The following is an 18,463-nucleotide window of genomic DNA, read 5'->3' on the forward strand; positions in this document are numbered from 1 at the left end:
TGTTTTAGTTCATGTTTTGAAGGAGCTGGAAACGCATAAAAGATAATATTATCTGTCCTTTACTACAATTAATTGAAGCCATTTGGCAGCTTCCTTGTGATTCAACGATTATAAAGAAAAAACTTGAGTGACAAAAATGGTTTCTTCAATAATAGAGGCAAGCTTTAAGAATGTAAATCCAATCTGCATCGACTGGCCTGGAGGAATTGCTGGATTTTTGTGGGCAATGAGCAGCTCTGATGGGGCCGGAAATGGAGCCGTGTGAATAGGCAAAATGCCATTGTTTCAAAAACAGAAATAATGGAGGGAGGGGGGAGGGGGGGCAGGGCAGCCTTGGTTTCATGAAGACATTGCATGATTCTTGTAGTTTTTCGATATTGATTGTTGTTTCTGTCACCTTCTAACGTAGCAGATTGAGCTGAGGGGTCAATTCGTCGGTGTTGAGTTGTTTTCCTGGTGTTTGGAAACTGTTAAATGAGGAGACTTCAATATAAAAATACACACACGAATAATGCTAAGTACAAGTTTCGGGTAACTTACTTGGTCTTTTGCGGAACAAAAAAATAAATAAATAAATAGTCCCACTAAAAAGGAATGTCTTTTTTAATATTCTTTTAAAGTTTTAGCCCACTTTTTTACAAAGACTTATACGGGATTTGTTTATTTAAAACTTAGTTTTGACACAATTTTTTAGAACTGAAAAGAAAATTGATCTAAGTATTAATCAAAGTAATTGAAGGTTTGAGAATATAGAAGGGGAAAGAAAGAGAAGGAAAAGGCATTTGATTATTTTATGCATTTGTATATCATTCATGAACTGAAATGTGAGATTTATATTGATACCTATAATCTCAAGATTTATTTAGCTAATTGGCTTTTCGAAGGCATAACTAAAGCCAATAAAGCCATAGATTCGAGATGGAAACCCCCATTTTACCATATTGTTGTATATTTGGAACGATGTTAACTTATTTCGACAAAGTTACATATAATTTATGTGCTTTTTGAAATAAAGATTTTATTTTTATTACACGACATTTGTTTTTGTTGCTTAATTTGGATATAGAAATAGTTTTATCTTATTTCATCATTATGATTTTTATAAATTCCCTCATATAATATAATAAACAATTCAACATTTTCAAATTCTAAAATAATAATAATATTAAAAAATAATATTCTAACAAAATTTTATTTTACTTTTAACTTTTATCTAAAATCATCTCATCTCACTATCCAAAATACACCTTAAATAACCAATGTTATATAAATTACCAATAATTTTAAAAATTATATCAATAAATACAAGATAATATTATTTTTACCATACATACCTCTTTTTATTTTTTATGTATGACTAATTTTTTGTTGTTACTGATAGAAAAATATCATGTTTAAAAATCTAGGCGATCTTAAGTTATTACAATGAGCTGGTCAAACTGGCTTTATCCTTGGAAGGTTTGCACTGTCGGATAGAGGACAGAACAGTGGCTATAGTGAATATGGCTCAATCTGAAATGTTATGTACTGGTTGATTATTCATGAATAAAAGCAGCTATTTAAAAAAGAAAAAAAAAAAGAAAAAAAAAAAAAAAAGGCCTGTTCTACTTCTTGTAGGCACAATGAAAAGAGACATTCCATTCATTTCTGGTTGATTTACAAGGATTAAAATTGAGTTAAAAACTCACTACCAATTTGAAATTTGAACCCTTCAGATTCCCCATATGCACCGACCGGCGACCATTGATGTCTTGAAGGGCCCCTACCCAACTTTGAACGATACGTGGGGAGGAGGGTAAGAAAAGTGCTGGCACTCGAGTGGACTTTGTAAATATTTTAATGCTTGGGATAAAAAGAAAAAAATATTGAATTTTTAATATTTGGGTTAGCTAACCTCACACAACCAAGCATATTTTTAGCCCTTCCAAAATCTTTTGGGTTCTTTATTCTTTTATAACCCTCTTTGACTCTTTGTTTATCCGAAACCGCCCTTCCTCTATGTGCAGTGCGCGCATATTTCATCCAGATTTTCTTCCTGTTTGGTTCATGTTCAGCTAAGCTTCACAGATCCAGTCGTGTTGTGTTTTTGTTGCTTATAGCCTTATTTTGAGGGTTACCCATTTGAATGAAGTTGCTTTTATGCATCTACATTGTGCTTCTTGATTCCGAGAGCAAGGGATTTGAATGATTAGCTCTTCCTACAAAAGGAGTTGGAGATTGAAGTCTGGGAAATGGGCGTTTTCTGATGAAATATTGTAGGTGAGGCATTGATTAGAACCACTCAAAAGTTTGTGTTTTTTGTTCGATTTTATGGATATCCATTTGAATGAAACTATGAAACCTCGACACAGACGCTCAAGGTCTTGTGCTTACTTATGTTAAGTATGTATCTTTGCGGGATAGATAAACTCTCTCTCTCTCTCTCTCTCTCTCTCTCTCTCACACACACACACACACACACACACACACACACACACACACGCAGGCACGCACAAACGCACTAAGAAAAGCAAGTGTCTTGTGGAAGTTACCTGTCTAAATGAGCAATGTGGAAATTTTTTTGGGCTGATTTCTTGAATAACTTAACCTTTTGTTCGAACTGCTCATTTACATTTTGCTATTTAAACTCCTTCGCACATATATGAATCGAGCCATGATAAGATTTCCCATCGTTTTTGGTATTTTCTTTGGGTTTTGTGGATGAAGTGGTTTTCTTTTATAGTCAAGAGGATGGAAGTTGAGAAAAGACGCTCGAAGGGAGGCTTCCTTAACTTGTTTGATTGGAATGGTAGATCTCGGAAGAAGCTGTTCTCTAACAATTCCGAATTACCTGGTATGATTCTATTCTCTAAGTTATTTTCCTTCTATAACAAAATTTATTATTTTAGTCTATGATCATGCTTATCATATCGATGTGTGTGCCCTATATTTTTGCTTATTCTCTCTTTTTATGCTCATGACGTTCTTTCTGGTCGAGTATGATCTTTACTTATCTATTTAAGTGTTCCTTCCATCTGAATGTAGAAGAACTGAAGCGGGGAGATGAAAATGCAGAGAATGTGTCTAAGTCATGGTTTAATAGGGTAGGAAACTTCCCTCTTCCAACTGTTTTCCCCCTATTGTTTTTTAAAGGAAGGCAACAAATAAAATTGTAATCGTTTTGTCTGCTATGGTCATAATTCCAGGTAGAGATTGATGATAATGAAGCAAGTTCAAGTAATAAAGGAAGTGGTGATTATAACTGTGCTTCATCAGTGACTGATGATGAAGGAGGTGCGGCTAGAGCCCCTGGAGTAGTTGCTCGACTCATGGGTTTGGATATGTTGCCAGCTTCAATTGTTGCTGAGCCCTGCCCAACCCCATCTTTGGACTCCTGCTCTTATAGACCATCCTTTTATGATAGGAGCAATCCTAATTTGTGGAGTGATTATCACCTTATGGATTTCGTGAATGTGCCCAATAAGCTGGAGAAATCTTCTTGGAATACTATAGAGTCAACAACACAGAAGCACCAGAACCGCCCTTTTGAGAGATTTCAATCAGAGACGTTGCCTCCAAAATCAGCTAAATCAATTCCAATTATGCATCATAGATTGTTGTCTCCTATTAAGAGTCCTGGGTTTATCCCAACCAAGAATGTGTCGTACATAATGGAAGCAGCTGCTAAGATAATTGACGCAAGCCCTCAGGAATCTACCAAGAATAAAGCATCATCCCTCAGGTCCTCATCAGTTCCTCTGAGGATCAGGGATTTGAAACAGAAGTTGGAAGCTGGACATAGAGCATCCAGACCTGAAAGATTCAAGAGACCCAGTGCTGTTAAGTATAAGAGTGGGCATTCTAATGATGGGAGCAGCAATGAATCTGAATACAAATCTTTTACAAATTTAAAAAAGAGTGGTTCTGACAATGTGAAGAATAAGGGAAAATCAGTTTCCCTTACAGTACAAGCTAAGGTGAATGTTGAGAAAAGAAATGGATCAACTTCAAGTAGTAAAAGGACTTTCATGAACCAGAAGGAAAAGAATTATGTGAAATCAAACCAGTTTTCCAAGAACCTGCCAAGTATGCAAAGGAGTGAACAGAAGAGAACTTTTGCAAACAGGACTAGCAATGTGCTTCAGCAGAATAACCAGAAGCAAAATTCTCTATCTAATAATGATAACTCGAGTTCAAAAACCTCAGTTTCTAATCAGCTAACAAGGACTCGGTCCTCTGATGGTTCTGTTGGGCCAAATAAGACTTTAAATAAGGTTGTTGTGAACTCTGAAACTGGGGCTAAAAGGCTGAGCTCAGTGGCAATACCTACTGAAAAGGAGTTCCCGTTATCCACAAGGATGAAGGTTCCCCTAAAGAAAATGCCTGTAAGTGGGGAAGTTCGTCTTCGGAAAAATATCATTGATGTGGCATTGCTCAATAATGATGAAAGTTCTAGAAAATGTAATGTTGCAGTCAATGGATGCACAAGTTCAGGTGGAGATAGCATGAAACAAGGAATGGATGTAATTTCATTTACATTCACGTCTCCCTTGAGAAAATCCAGACCTGAAACAAACTCCTCTAGTCATGTAATGGGAATAAATAACCACATTGGTAATGATTCTTTTGCCAATAGTGATCAGCCTCTCCTAAGCAATTTTCAACTATCTTCTCCTGGGCTAAATGCAATTGGTGGTGATGCTTTGAGTGTTCTTTTGGAACAAAAGCTGCAGGAGTTGAGACATAAAGTCGACTCATCACACTGTAACCTGATCAGAGAAGGGACTTCTGCTAGTTTGGTATCAGGTTTTCAGGATTCAGATCCCAGTGTCATGAGCTCCAAATCAAGGGAAGAGAATAAGAGTCTTCAATTTGGTCTGCTTAGACATAAATTAGATAGTTTATATGACTTAGACAGCTCTTCACTTGATGATCTGGTGCAGAATGTGAACCGGCAGAGGCAGGTCTGTATCCTTCCTTTACATATTCAGTTGTAGCTATCATAAATTTTCACTTTTGGTTTTCTATTATCATGGGACAAATCAAATCTGGAGGTGCTAAGTTGTTAGCATTTGGATTTCGGATGATAGTTTCTCTTGACTAGAAACAACCAGTCAATGACATGAACTGCTTTTAGTGACCTTTTGAAGGTCACTTATTGTTGGTTCTTTTGGTTCTGAGTACTAGTTTCTTCTCCCGGTAAACTTATTGTTCTCTTTGTCCTTCAGCGATATGATTTTTTTTTTTTTTTATAAGTAAAAGGAAATATATTAGATCAAGAAAAGGGCAAGGCCCAAGTACACAAGGGGGTATACAAAGAGCCTTGCTACAGGCTAAGAGCTGTGAAGAGCAGCGTAAAGTTCAGTAAAAGAAGTGCCATTCAGTACAATAGAGGATGCCCATAAGACTAAAGTGTGGTAAAAGAAATCCCTAAAGCCTTCAAGAGATCGCTCCTTATCCTCGAAACAGCGACTATTCCTTTCGTTCTAGGTGCACCACATTAGACAAAGTGGCACCATTTTCTAAATATCTGCAATCTGCCCCTTGCCCCGGATTCCTCTCCAACAAGCCAAAAGATCAATCACCTTTTTAGGCATTACCCATGCCAGCCTAGTCTTGTGAAGATGTCATCCCATAATGCCGTAACTGCTTCACAATGAAGGAGTATATGACCCACTATCTCACTGTTGTGTTTGCACATAAAGCACCAATCCGTTAGGTAGAGGCCACATCTTCTCAGTTTATTCAATAGTCAGAATACTCTCATGGGATGCTAGCCATACGAAGAAGGCCACTTTTAAAGGAGCCTTAGTCCTCCAAATGCACTTCCAAGGGAATGTAGTGGAGGGATGTGCCGAGAGTACCTTGTTAAAGAAATGTCCTGAGAAATGCTTATTCCCTGTGGGCGACCAAAGCAGATGATATTCTCCATTAGCATGTAGATTCGACGCTTGTAACGCGCTGTAAAAATCAGCAATGTCTCCCAATTCCCAATCTTGTGGCGCTCGAGTGAATCTTACTGACCAATGAGTGAAGGTAGAAGAGCTGTCGAAATTGTTAGCAATTGTGGCCTCCTTATGCCTCCTTATTGGATGCAATCCTGTACAGGGAAGGAAAATTGATCTTCAAAGCAATCTCGCCACACCAAGTGTCGTGCCAGAAGCTAACTTGATTGCCCCTTCCCACCACCAGTCTGCAATTAGCAAAAAAAGCTTCCCAACTGTTGCGTATAAATTTCCACAAACCTACGCCATAAGCCCCTCTTACTGCGTTGGAACACCAACCACCCCGCAAGCTCCCATATTTATTGTCGATAATTTCTCTCCAAAGGGCGTCTCGTTACTTGTGGTATCTCCATAGCCATTTACCAAGTAGTGCCTTGTTGAGAATTCTCAAGTTGTGGAGCCCCAATCCGCCATTAGCCATGGGTGTGCATACTTTTTCTCATTTGATCAAATGGAATTTTTTCACGTCCTCCAAACTACCCCATAGGAAGTCATGACAGGTCTTTTCCAATCTATGCGCCACACCTACAGGCAAGGGGAAAAGGGAGAGAAAATATGTGGGAAGATTAAATAGTGTGCTCTTAATAAGAGTGACGCTGCCACCTTTGGATAGGTAGAGTCGTTTCCAACCTACAAGTTTCCGTTCAATTTTCTCGACCACCCCATCCCACATAGTTTTGGATTTATAGAAGGCCTCCAAAGGGAGACCTAGATATTTCATAGGCAAGGATGACACCTTGCAGCCCAAAAAATCAGCCAATTCACTTAGATTATCAACCTCTCTGACTTGAACCATTTCAGATTTTGCAAGATTGACCTTCAGTCCAGAGACGGCTTCGAAACAAAGCAATAGAGCCCTTAGAGAGCGGATCTGATCAGGGTCTGGCTCGCAAATATCAATGTGTCGTCAGCAAAGAGAAGATGAGAAAGAGAGATTACCGTGGGTGGAGCCACCCATTGAGAAACCCGAGATGTGACCACCCTCCACCATTCCATGCAACATTTTGCTTAAGACATCCATTACTAAGATGAAAAGAAGAGGTGATAAAGGGTCTCCTTGCCACAGACCCTGGGAACTATTGAAGAAGCCTTCGGGAGTGCCATTCACCAAAACAGAAAATCTAATGATTGTGATACAATGTTTCATCCATTGGCACCACCTTTCCCCAAGCCGTACCTGCCAATTATGTGCATCAAAAAGTCCCAATTTACATGATCAAAAACTTTCTCCATATCCAGCTTGCATAAGATACTTGGAATTCTGGCTTTAACTCGACTTTCCAGACATTCGTTAGCAATAAGAACGGAGTCAAGAATTTGTCTCCCTTTCACAAAGGCGTTTTGGGACTTCGATATGATCTTCCCCATAACGGTGCTCATCCGCTGGGCTAACACTTTGGAAATAATTTTATAAACCCCACTCACCAAGCTAATGGGGCGAAAGTACTACACCTCTACCGAGCTTGCCCTTTTCGGAATAAGGGTGATAAAGGAGGCATTGAGACTTTTTTCAAATTTCAAGAAAGAATGAAATTCGAAAAATACCTTCATAATGTTCTCTTTGACAATGTCCCAGCTAGCTTGAAAGAAAGCCATAGTGAAACCGTCGGGGCCTGGGGCCTTGTCTTTTTCCATCCTTTTTAGGACTTTAAGCACCTCCTCCTCTTCAAACTGCCTTTCTAACCATGCTGCACTTGATGCATCAATAGAGTCGAAAGTCAACCCATCTACCTTAGGCCACCAGGAATGTTACTCTTTAAGTAGCTGGTCGTAAAAGTGAACAATGTGTTCCTTGATGGCTGCCCTATTGGAGATAATCCTCCTGTCGGAATGTAGAACCTCAATGGCGTTGGTTCGTTGATGAGAGTTGGCGACACGGTAGAAGAATTTAGTGCACTTGTCCCCTTCTTTCAACCAAAGGGCTCGTGATTTTTGTCTCCAGGATATCTCTTCCAAAAGTGTGATTTTTTCCAGTTCAGCTATCACCACCGTTTTCCTTTCCTTCTCCTCAGCCGTGAGGGCCCAAGTCACTTCTTTATCCTCGAAACGCTGCAGTTCCTGAAAAAAGTGTATCTTTGGTCATTTAGGTTCCCAAAGGTTTCCATATTCCATGTTCTCAAATCATTTTTTAAGGCTTTAAGTTTTCCGGTTAAAACAAAACTGGGGGTGCTCGAAATCTGATAGGAGGACCACCAAGATCTGATTTTGTCCATAAATCCCTCCGCCTTCAGCCACATATTCTCGAATTTGAAGTATCTCCGCCCCTCTTGAATACCTCCACAGTCCAACAGAAGTGGAAAGTGATCTGTACAGAAGTGGTAATTGGTCAAATACCTTTACACTAGAACTCATAACTCCAGTATATCCACTAATTATGTCATAGAAAATTCGGGTCTGTATTTAATTGGTCAATCATGATGTTGGGCTTATTAACGTGTTTGGAGTTCGTGTCCATTTTATGTGCAAGTGCAGACACTTGCTCTTACTAGTACAAGTTCCTACTCTGGAAGTCACAGTTTACTGCAAAGTTCCTATATCAGCTATTGGCACCCTTAAATTTCATCCATACCTGCCAACAAGTGATTCATAATCATAACTAACAATATTTGAATTTCCGTCGCCTATTTTAGTGGGATTTCCTTTTTCGATTTTCTGGATATTTTTTTCCATCTATGATTTCAAATAATTTTTCGCACATTGAACATATGCTTGAAATATTAGTTGCAAGCTCTTATGTTCTCTTCAACGGTTTCAGGGATCTGAATGGATGGAAGTGCGTAGCAGCTGCAGCAACAACAGTGCAACTGGAGAAGAACTTGATTGTCTAAACCCCAGGCCTTCTTCAAGTTTTGAACACTCTTTTGCCAGTGGAAGTGTCCCAGATAATAGCCAGAGTACCATTGGTAAATTTGGTCTTATTTTTTTTTCACTACCCGTGATAACGATACATATGAGATCAGAGCATAATTCGGTCATGTGAATTAATCTTATTCTCAAAACTAATCTTGAAAACTGTCAGAAAAATGGTTAGGAACCTAGTGTGCATAAGGAAGTGATGTCCAAAGAAAGAAAAGAAAAGCTATTGTTTCAGGGATGTAAGTTGTCACTCAATGGGGAAAGAATTTAAGCAATAGAAGAATATCTACCAGCTAGTGGAGTTTTGCATGATTTAAATTACTTTCACTGTGTAAGATTGTATGAAAAAATGATGAATAATTTAATTTGGTAGTATATAAATGACTCTGAGACTTAAAAACAAACATGACTCTGAGAACCATGTTTTGTTGCCTTTGACCAAATGAATGTCATAACCACGACATGTGCTTTTTTTTTCAGAGAGCACAAAGTATTTAATGGAGCAAGCTCAAGAATCATCTAATTGGCACTCTACAAATGAATCTCTGCAAGTGGGAGGTGAGATTGAATTATCTGACTCAGCCTCTTCCATGTCTACAATGGATATGAGCCGAAAGCATGTAAGTAGAACATTCAGTTTGATGGGTTCTATGGGATCAAGCAACTGGGAACTAGACTATGTGAGGGATATACTCAACAGTGCTGAGTTAATGTTGGAAGATTTTGCACTGGGTCAGACCGGTAGGGTTGTGGCTCCAAATCTTTTTGATCAGTTGGAAAATCTGGGAAATGGATCACAAAGAAATGGAGAAGAGTACTACAAGCTTGGGCGAAAGGTTCTATATGATTGTGTGAATGAATGCCTGGACTTGAGGTATGGGCCAATTCTTGCTGGAATCAGCAGCAAATCATTGGCCAACTCAGTGGCACTATCAGGCAGGAAGATGTGGATTGCAGAGGAACTATATAAAGAGATTTTAGGTTGGAAAAGCATGGAGGACTTGATGGTAGATGAGCTTGTGGACAAAGACATGAGCATTCAGAATGGGAGATGGCTTGACTTTGACATGGAAGTATGCGAAGAAGGTATGGAGATTGAGAAGCAAATATTGGCTTCTTTGGTTGATGAATTTGTTTCTGATATATCGCATTAGCATAGATAGCTTTTTATTATTTTAATTTTATTGTGTCCAGGTGGTTTGGTCACCTAACAAATCTTGTACTTCCCTTTTCTTTTGGGTATATATTTTATTCAAAAAGATGAAAAGCATCACAGATCATTCACTCTGGTCAGTAATTATTTTCCAATTTACGGTAGCTCCCAATATCAAATTGCAAATAATTTTTTGGTTAATTTTTTGTTCAATGACACCCATGTTTTTTACTTCCTAAACTTGGTTAGAACTATCCTGGTATTTCTTACATGAACCGAGAACATTCAATGAAAGTGGAGTGGGTTTCCATTGAGCTACATGTATGGTGCTGCAAATGGGGCTTTTTGGCTCTGTAGTATGCTTGATTAGTCTAGGCATCATGTAGCAGTGGTGGTGGCATTTACAGGAAAATTATAAGAGTGCTGTTGATGTTATGGTATGGACAGTGGGGAGGTAACGGTGAACTACAGCTGGTTGGAAACATGTAAATTGTGCTTGGGTGGTGAAGGTGCCCTCAGCTTTGGTGAAAAGAGCTATATGCACCTAGCTTCCTAATCAGCCAATGCATGTAAAACTGGATCCTGTTTTACATTTTAACTTCCTGCACTCTACCTTAGCTTATAAATCTGACTTTCCAATTTCCAGAAAGTAATGGTGTCTATAGGGCCAAGGGCTTCCCTTTCGCCACCAGTGCCCACGAGATTTAATCCTAGGGACTATTGAATTGGTAGAATTTTCTCTTGAATTATTCAATGTGTACTTCAGAGAAACTTTTTGCTAAAAGCTTGTGTACTCTCAGAATTAGTAGGAGCTCGGATCTTGGATGCCAATAAAAAAGAATACTACTCATGATATTTAACATCTTTCTTTCAAACACTTTCTAAGTTAAAACCGGCTGAGCTCTGGCAGCAGCCGAAACCACAAATTGTAATGATGACAAGTAAAAGATATGAATCCCAAAGAAAAGCATTATTGCCTTCCAATGTTTGATGCAAAAGGGTTTTAAAAAGTTCACAATTTTGTCCAGTTCTCAATACCGGAAAAAAGGGACCAATCTGGCCAAAGTTTAACGGGCTTAAAAGGTTGGTGGGGTTCAATAAAGGATGTCTAATTTTCAAATAAACAAGGATGAAAGAATTCATTCCAAATATTTAATTCTTAAGGAGCAGATAATTACAAAACCTTATAAAGAAAAAAAAAGATAGTATGGAAAGCAAGAGACAAATGGGTTCATTTTTTCTGAGTGGTCATGGTTTTTAAAAAAACTTCTAATCCCAAGTTTTCATAAAAAAATAAAAAATAAAACTCCACAATTAAAAAAGAACTGTTGACAGAATTTTCTTCTTCTTTCCTCATATTTTCAGTGGAAGTACTGCTTTTTTTCAAGTTCTAATAAAAACATATCTTAAACAATTTTTTCCATTAAAAACAAATTTCTAATTAGTCGGACCCCTTTTATAAAGAGTATTGTTATAGTTATAAAGAGATTTTATCAAAATAAACTTACAAATTGATATGACTTTATATAATACGTTAGATTTATTTTATAATAAAAATAACTTTACAATCTGACGTACCATCAATTGACATTAATTTTCAAAAAATTAAGAATTAAAACAGTGACCAAGTTTGAGTACAAAGGCACATGGCTCTTGATGTGGAGCATTTATGCGAATGTTTAGCATTCACTTTGAAGGCATGCTGGTGGGAAAGCAGGCCGGTTTGTGTATTATTTGCAATAAGAGTTATGAATGCTTAAATGTAAACACTCCTCACATGGCCATAGCATCGAAAAACGAATCTAAACAACATATCACGTGGATTTTCCTCTCTTGTTTCTCACTTTCTTCCTCCACATAATTACAAATTATTCTTTCTCTCCGGTGATTCCATGAATCTGATCAACCTTTCTAGATTCTCCGTCGTTTACATTGATTTTATGTATCAATTTTCCACGATTTTATCATGAAAAAGAAAAAATATCATAGATCACCGTTCTTAATTAGAATTTTATCTATTTATATTTGGATTATTTTTCATTTTTATTTTATGGACAGAACAAAATCCCAACTAATGTTAAAATCCACATGTTCTCAATAAGAAATTTTTCACAAGTGCATTCTGGATAATTTTGGGAAAAAAAAAAATTCTCTTTTAAGAAAATTTTTGAAAGAGAAAAATCATTTAAAATATATTAAAATAATAAATATAACTAAAAAAATTAACCTTCAAGATCAAGAATAACATTACCAAAATGGGGAAATTTAAAAAATTAATTGCTTTTTAATTTCTTAAAAGAGGATGTGTGCAAAAATTAAAGAAAAATGCAGATGGTGAAGGGGATATGAATACTGAATAGAGTGCTCAACCAGATGTCAGAATTTTTATTTTATTTTATTTATAATGGAGTGAGGAAAGCTCTTTGCTTGCTGCCAAGCAAAATATGGGTAACACCAACACTAATATTCCTTTCTTGGGGATGGGGTAAACAACTGAAAAGTGGGCCCTCCTCTCATGCATTCTATAAATAATAATGTATACAGATTAGTATGCATTTGGTATATTTATGAATTGAATACTTTACCTAAAACAGATTATTGTTATAATGATTAGTTTAAATTAGAGGGAAAGGGTTACATATGCTTCCTAGCAGCTGCCCACAAGTTGGGATTCTATTCCTATGAAGACAGCTACAACTCTCTGTTTCCAAGGTGTACCTATACCTCATATAAAGTCATTACAAATGCCTTTTTTTTCTTAAAAAAAAAAAATTATATTTATAATTTTAAGACGAACAATTCTCGCACATTTGAATTAAAAAAATTAATAAAAATTTACATGAATTTTTTTTAAGACCCTCTTTCCATTTTTTTTTTCTAGGTTTATAATAGTAAGGTTTGCAAAACATTGAATTCTCAAAATATACTTATGATTTGATCGTGTGAAAGTTTTAAATTTATAAGATCGTTAGTTAATGTGAAATATCATTTATTTAAAAAAAAATAGACGAGAAGATATAGATTTTATTATTTATTTTATATCAATTTCATGAGTTGGCATTATGATATATTTCTAGATTAATCATTCTTTGCTTTGTTGAGGCATGTATTAATTTCATTGATATTATTACACGATGATATTATAAAAATAATAACAAAATATTATTATCTATTTTAGATTTTATCATTTTTTATATCAAGTAATTTTTTTTGTTTAAATTATTTACTTATAAATTTCTATAAATATATTTCGATTGAAAAAGACAAAATTCATAATAATATTAACATTCATCAATACAAAATACAACTTTCTATTCACTCAATAATTCTCACAATATTTTTAATATGGAATTAAATTATTAAAAAAATTATTTATTATATTTTATTATTAGAGGATATTAACGTTGTGGCTCTAGTGGGATACTTTAGTAATTACGGAAGGACGTATCGTACGGATATGGAAAAGAAGAATGGCATTGACGAAATAAAACACAAAAGCAATGGCAATTCCAATCTCACACTCCCACTCTAATATATATTTCCCGTCTGCCATATTTTTGGGCCTCGCACATATTGCTCCTTCCCCCACATGGCCACACGCGAAAACACGAACACCATGAACCTCGAAACTCCAACCTCAAACCCAGAGCTTCCGAATCCCGGCAATGCCGAAACCCACCCCATTTTTGAAGACATTGATAGCTCTTGTTCTACTCCTTATGTGAGCGCTCCCTCCAGCCCTGGCCGTGGCCCCGTCTCCGGCTTCTTCTACAGCGCCCCTGCAAGCCCGGTGCACTTTGCACTCAGCTTAGCATTGGCATCGACGAAACAGCCTCAGTCTTCTTCGATGATGGATGACTTTGAGTTCTCTGCAAGGTTCGGGTCGAGTGGGTTGAGTTGTACCGGGTCCATGAGCTCGGCTGACGAGCTTTTCTTGAACGGGAAGATCCGCCCCATGAAGCTCTCCACTCACTTGGAGCATCCTCAGGTTTTGGCTCCATTGATGGATCTTGAATCAGAATTGGATGAGTATGAGCCGGATCAGGTTGGCGAGAGAGGCAGAGATCTGGGGTTACGTGATAAGTCTCACCACAGAAGAACCAGATCTCTGTCTCCGATGAGAAACGCAGGGTTTGAGTGGACAGAGGACGAGGATAGAGATAAAAATACAAGCTTTGAAGACAATAATGGTTGTTTGGAAGTAGAAGAGAATGAGAGGGAAAAGATCGAGGGGTTCTGTTCAGAGACAACTACTCCTTCGGTCTCTGCTTCGTCCTCGAGATCTTCTTCGGCTGGAAGGAGCTCAAAGAGGTGGGTTTTCTTAAAAGACTTTCTCAGGAGCAAAAGCGAAGGGAGAAGTAACAACAAGTTCTGGTCGACGATCTCGTTTTCTCCAACAAAAGAAAAGAAACCTGGAAACCAAACGCTTCCAGACCTTGTTTCGAAGGATAAAGACAACAAGTTTACCAACCCGGTCACCGTAGCTTCAGAAGCAGGGAAAAGTAAGAGAAATGCACGAACTTCGGCAAAGAAAGCTGCCGGAAAGCCTGCCCATTGGGTCGGAAAACGGCGCATCCCCCCGTCGCCGCATGAGTTGCATTACACGGCTAACAGAGCACATGCTGAGGAAATGAGGAAGAAGACTTTCTTGCCTTACAAGCAAGGGTTGCTTGGGTGCTTGGGATTTAGTTCGAAGGGGTATGGAGCTATGAATGGTTTTGCCAGAGCTTTAAACCCAGTTTCCTCCAGGTAAATATCACTGTTGGGTTTTCAAGAGAAAAGGGTTGTAAATAATTTTTTTTTTTTTTGAGCTTTTTATTATTTAGGATTTTTTTTTAATGATTATCTATGTATTTATTGTTGGGTCCTTCTCTCTTTTGGCTAAAAGAGACTGTCCCTAATTTAATAGGGTTCATGAAATTATGGAGTTTCTTTTATCTCCCCTACCTCCCTATTTGCTTTGTTGAGAGCTCGGGTACTTCACTTGTATATCAGTTTGATATTCGCAGTTTCTATGACGGGGTTAAGTTCCAAGCCATGAGGAAGATAAATTATCAATCTTTCTCCTTATGGTTACTCAAGAAATTTACAAAAGTTTCACTCGAAGTTGATGTAATTGTTGTACCAATAATTTGAGGAATTTTCAGTATTGTTATTGTAATCCAAATTGCATGATTATAAAATAGAAACTTTATTTGGATTATCAGATCAATAATTTGATCCACATGGTCGACATAGCCAGACCTGTCTGTGTTTGGTACTGAAGTCTGAAAGTCATCCCCCTCCCCCCCTCTCTTCTTTCCCCGCACCAACCCATAAACGCATGAGGAAATGGACGTGTGTTTGGTTGTATGTTTCTGGCTCAAGCTCTTTGATTCATATGCGCATATTGCATAAAAGTGGTCGTTGGGATTCTTTGAAATAGATTAGACGAGCCAATTTACTTCTGTTATAGTAGTAGAGCCTCTTTCTGGGCCCCAATAATGCGACTTGTTTATACAATAATTTTCCTCTGATTGCAGCTAGTAGATCTAGGTGGTAGTTGAAGGTGATAAAGGAGGATAATGGCCTAAATTCAAATGAGGGCATGCTGTCTCCTAGACAATGACAGAAAAGAGTGTGGGGATGATGAAACATTGACTTGACCTTTGATGAATTTGTTTTTGTCTAATAAAAAAATTAAAAAAAAAAAATCTAAAAATCTTCTTTTTTAGTCACTACTCTCTGGGTCTTTCCAACGTGAAAAGTACAGCAATTTTTTGGACTTTTGAGACATTTGTTAAAGGAAAAATATACTTGCAAGAATAATTGTGTGTATTAATCTGTGTATTAATATGATATGATTGGTTAAAAAGTAGATTTTATTGAAAATAATGTTAATTTAAATTTTAAGTATGAATAAATCAGAATTGGTACACAGATTAGTGTGTAACTATGTTTGTATGTAGTAAAACTCTTTGTTAAAAGGATGAAGAGCAGAAGAACCATCAGATACAGATACTAGGCGCCTGCCCGATTAATCTGTTGGATGATGGGTAAATCTTAAGCAGTAGAAATGAGAAGCAAGAGAGATCTCCCAGGGCGGGGTTCATCTCTTGCATGCACAACACCTGTGTACTTGGTTGTCCACCTTTGCATGTTCGATAAATACCATCATCATGAAAAAAAGAAAAGAGAAGTAAATAGAAGCAAGAACAAAATCATGGTCCCATGGCCTTTATTATCCCAGAACTCAATAATAATGACATAGAAAGTTTGGGTTGTACTCGGAAGATCTGTGTGAAAATCCCACTCCGTTCAATCACCAACTGGACTTGGAAAATGTTGGTTGACACTGTTCTGGTCCCATCTCCTGTTATATGTCGGGGAATCCAAGTATATATTTATGACTATTCACTAATCAGTAATTCCTCTTCATGAGAACGAAATCACGACCTCCTCTGTACTAGTACTAGCCCTACATTCTACCCTTTTTTTTTTCCTGAGCAACTTTAGTTTTGAATTCCCAGAAGAGACCATGTTACATCTAATCCTGATGCATGCCCTTACGATAGGCATTCCTTTATGATGGAAATATTTCTATTAATTTAGACTGTAAGGTGTGTGTTGGAACTTCAGACTCTTTCTGCACATTGATTCATGAAAATAAGGAATCCACTCTCTCTTTTGTTTTTATTTTTTTGTTTTCTTCCTTAAAGACAAGTATACGTAACAAAAGTATAAAAGTGAGTTTACCTTAAAAGAAAAAAAAGGGATTATGTTCCCTCTTAACTCCTTTTGCTCTGTCTTTATAGTTATTATAATGGTACCTTGATTGTTCTGCTCAGGAAAAAAAGGCCAAAAGAGAATGTTACTCTTGTACACCAACCTAAATTGGATTCTCAACTAGATCTTACTTTACAATACCAAGACATTTTTTCAAACTAATTGGATGACAGTTGACAGAGGGTTTGAAAATGATCAGAAAAGGATAAAAGGGTGAAGAATTAATGCAGTGCTAGTTTACCGAGGATTAAGCAAAAGTTCCCTATTTCTACAGCATTTTGTAGCATCATCATTTGTAAGATGACAGGATCAGTATCAAATTCTCCAGCCCACAAATCTCTCTTGCATCACATGTAATCCCACATGCATACACGTATCAAGTATGTACATGGGGAACTTCTGGGATGAGGTGAGAGAAAGAGAGGCCCTTTTGTTTGTATCCTGATTATCCGAGGCTGTGAGCAAAGAGGTTCACATGTAATTTTGTCAGGAAATGAGTCCCGCAGTCAGCACTGCTGCTGTGGGTCTAATGTCAAAAGCAGACTCTGATTGGATTGTCTTGGGTATAGGTTTGATCCATGTGAAACTTTTCAGAGTCCTGTCATCCAACTGTAAACATTTACTACCCAAATGTCTGTAATTTAGAAAGTAAATACGTATCATTTTTTCATTTAAACCCTCACCATTGACCTACTTTGTACAAAAAAATCTGAAATATTAACCAAAAGCTGGTGTATGTAATGGGCCATGGCAGCACAGTACATAAACCATCTGCCAAAACCGAGCACCAGTAAATATTGGGCAGTGAATTATTTTAATGTTGAAGACACCATCTCTCATTTTTTCCTCTTGTTCGAAGCTTTTAAGTGGGGAAAAAAAAATATAACACATAAAATAACGGCGAATAATGATAAGCTACTACTCTCTTATTACATTTTTATTATTTTTTTAATTTTTAATTTCACTTAATAGTTAAAGAAGTGAATATTGATGAAGTAAAATATTTTTTTAATTTTTTCTTAATAATTAAGGATGTTAAAAAAAATACTTCAATGAAAATAATGAAAAAAATAAAAATTTCAAATACACTAAAATAATAAATGAGTGGTAAAATTGTGGTAAGCTCATTATTACTTTTTTTTTTTTTTTAGGTTTGTCATGAGCTTCCTATCAATTTTACACAGAAGGCTCTGTCTCTTCACGGTTGTTTGGACGGGGGAACACACCGATAATGCAAACAAGAAAATATGCAAAAACAGTTTTTCAGTCAATGCCTAGGTGTGCCAAAAGAAGCTAAATCGGATTTCAAATGCAAAAACAGTGTATATTCCTGTTGATCGTATGCTCGCTACCCTTTCTTCTGTTCTACAATTGTAAACTTAACAGTGCAAAATGTGACGTAAAAGCCAAAAGGTACACAGAAACAGTAACATTTCCCGAGTCCAAAACACTCAACAATAGAAACCCATTAAACTGGGTTGCTGATACCTGATCCAAGCAAAATGGAAAGAAGTGCCTCCTCCGGATCAAGCAAAGGTAGATAGAATATTCTTCTTGAGAGTGAACTCATCTGCCTTCGCTGGGCAGATAGACTGCGCAAACCATACACAATATATAATATCACGTTGAGTTCATCCGGCAGTTTACTAATATGGAGATCTTTGGAAAATGAGATGATGTAAATTTTGTGAATAATAGTAAAATA

At 37.0% G+C, this 18,463-nt stretch overlaps 2 protein-coding genes across 6 annotated transcripts; both read left to right on the plus strand.

The window, feature by feature from the left end:
- The first annotated feature begins 1,868 nt into the window (after positions 1 to 1,868).
- On the plus strand, positions 1,869 to 10,120 carry LOC122316594. 5 transcript variants are annotated; one of them, XM_043133248.1, is made up of 6 exons: positions 1,869 to 2,255; positions 2,723 to 2,833; positions 3,028 to 3,083; positions 3,186 to 4,943; positions 8,740 to 8,887; positions 9,321 to 10,120. In XM_043133248.1, exons 1-6 carry the CDS (start codon positions 2,246 to 2,248, stop codon positions 9,992 to 9,994), a joined length of 2,757 nt encoding a protein of 918 aa, XP_042989182.1. In that variant the 5' UTR covers positions 1,869 to 2,245; the 3' UTR covers positions 9,995 to 10,120. The 5 variants fall into 5 exon arrangements, with proteins under 5 accessions (XP_042989182.1, XP_042989185.1, XP_042989184.1 ...); XM_043133251.1 differs by having other exon boundaries at positions 1,870 to 2,259; XM_043133250.1 differs by having other exon boundaries at positions 1,871 to 2,259; positions 2,707 to 2,833; positions 3,025 to 3,083.
- A 3,392-nt stretch (positions 10,121 to 13,512) lies between these two features.
- LOC122315010 lies at positions 13,513 to 15,219 on the plus strand. The gene has a single exon (XM_043130685.1). It carries the CDS (start codon positions 13,583 to 13,585, stop codon positions 14,744 to 14,746), a length of 1,164 nt encoding a protein of 387 aa, XP_042986619.1. The 5' UTR covers positions 13,513 to 13,582; the 3' UTR covers positions 14,747 to 15,219.
- The last annotated feature ends 3,244 nt before the right edge of the window (positions 15,220 to 18,463 follow it).

This window comes from Carya illinoinensis, chromosome 7 (assembly GCF_018687715.1).
Source record: "Carya illinoinensis cultivar Pawnee chromosome 7, C.illinoinensisPawnee_v1, whole genome shotgun sequence".
NCBI classification, from domain to species: Eukaryota; Viridiplantae; Streptophyta; class Magnoliopsida; order Fagales; family Juglandaceae; genus Carya; species Carya illinoinensis.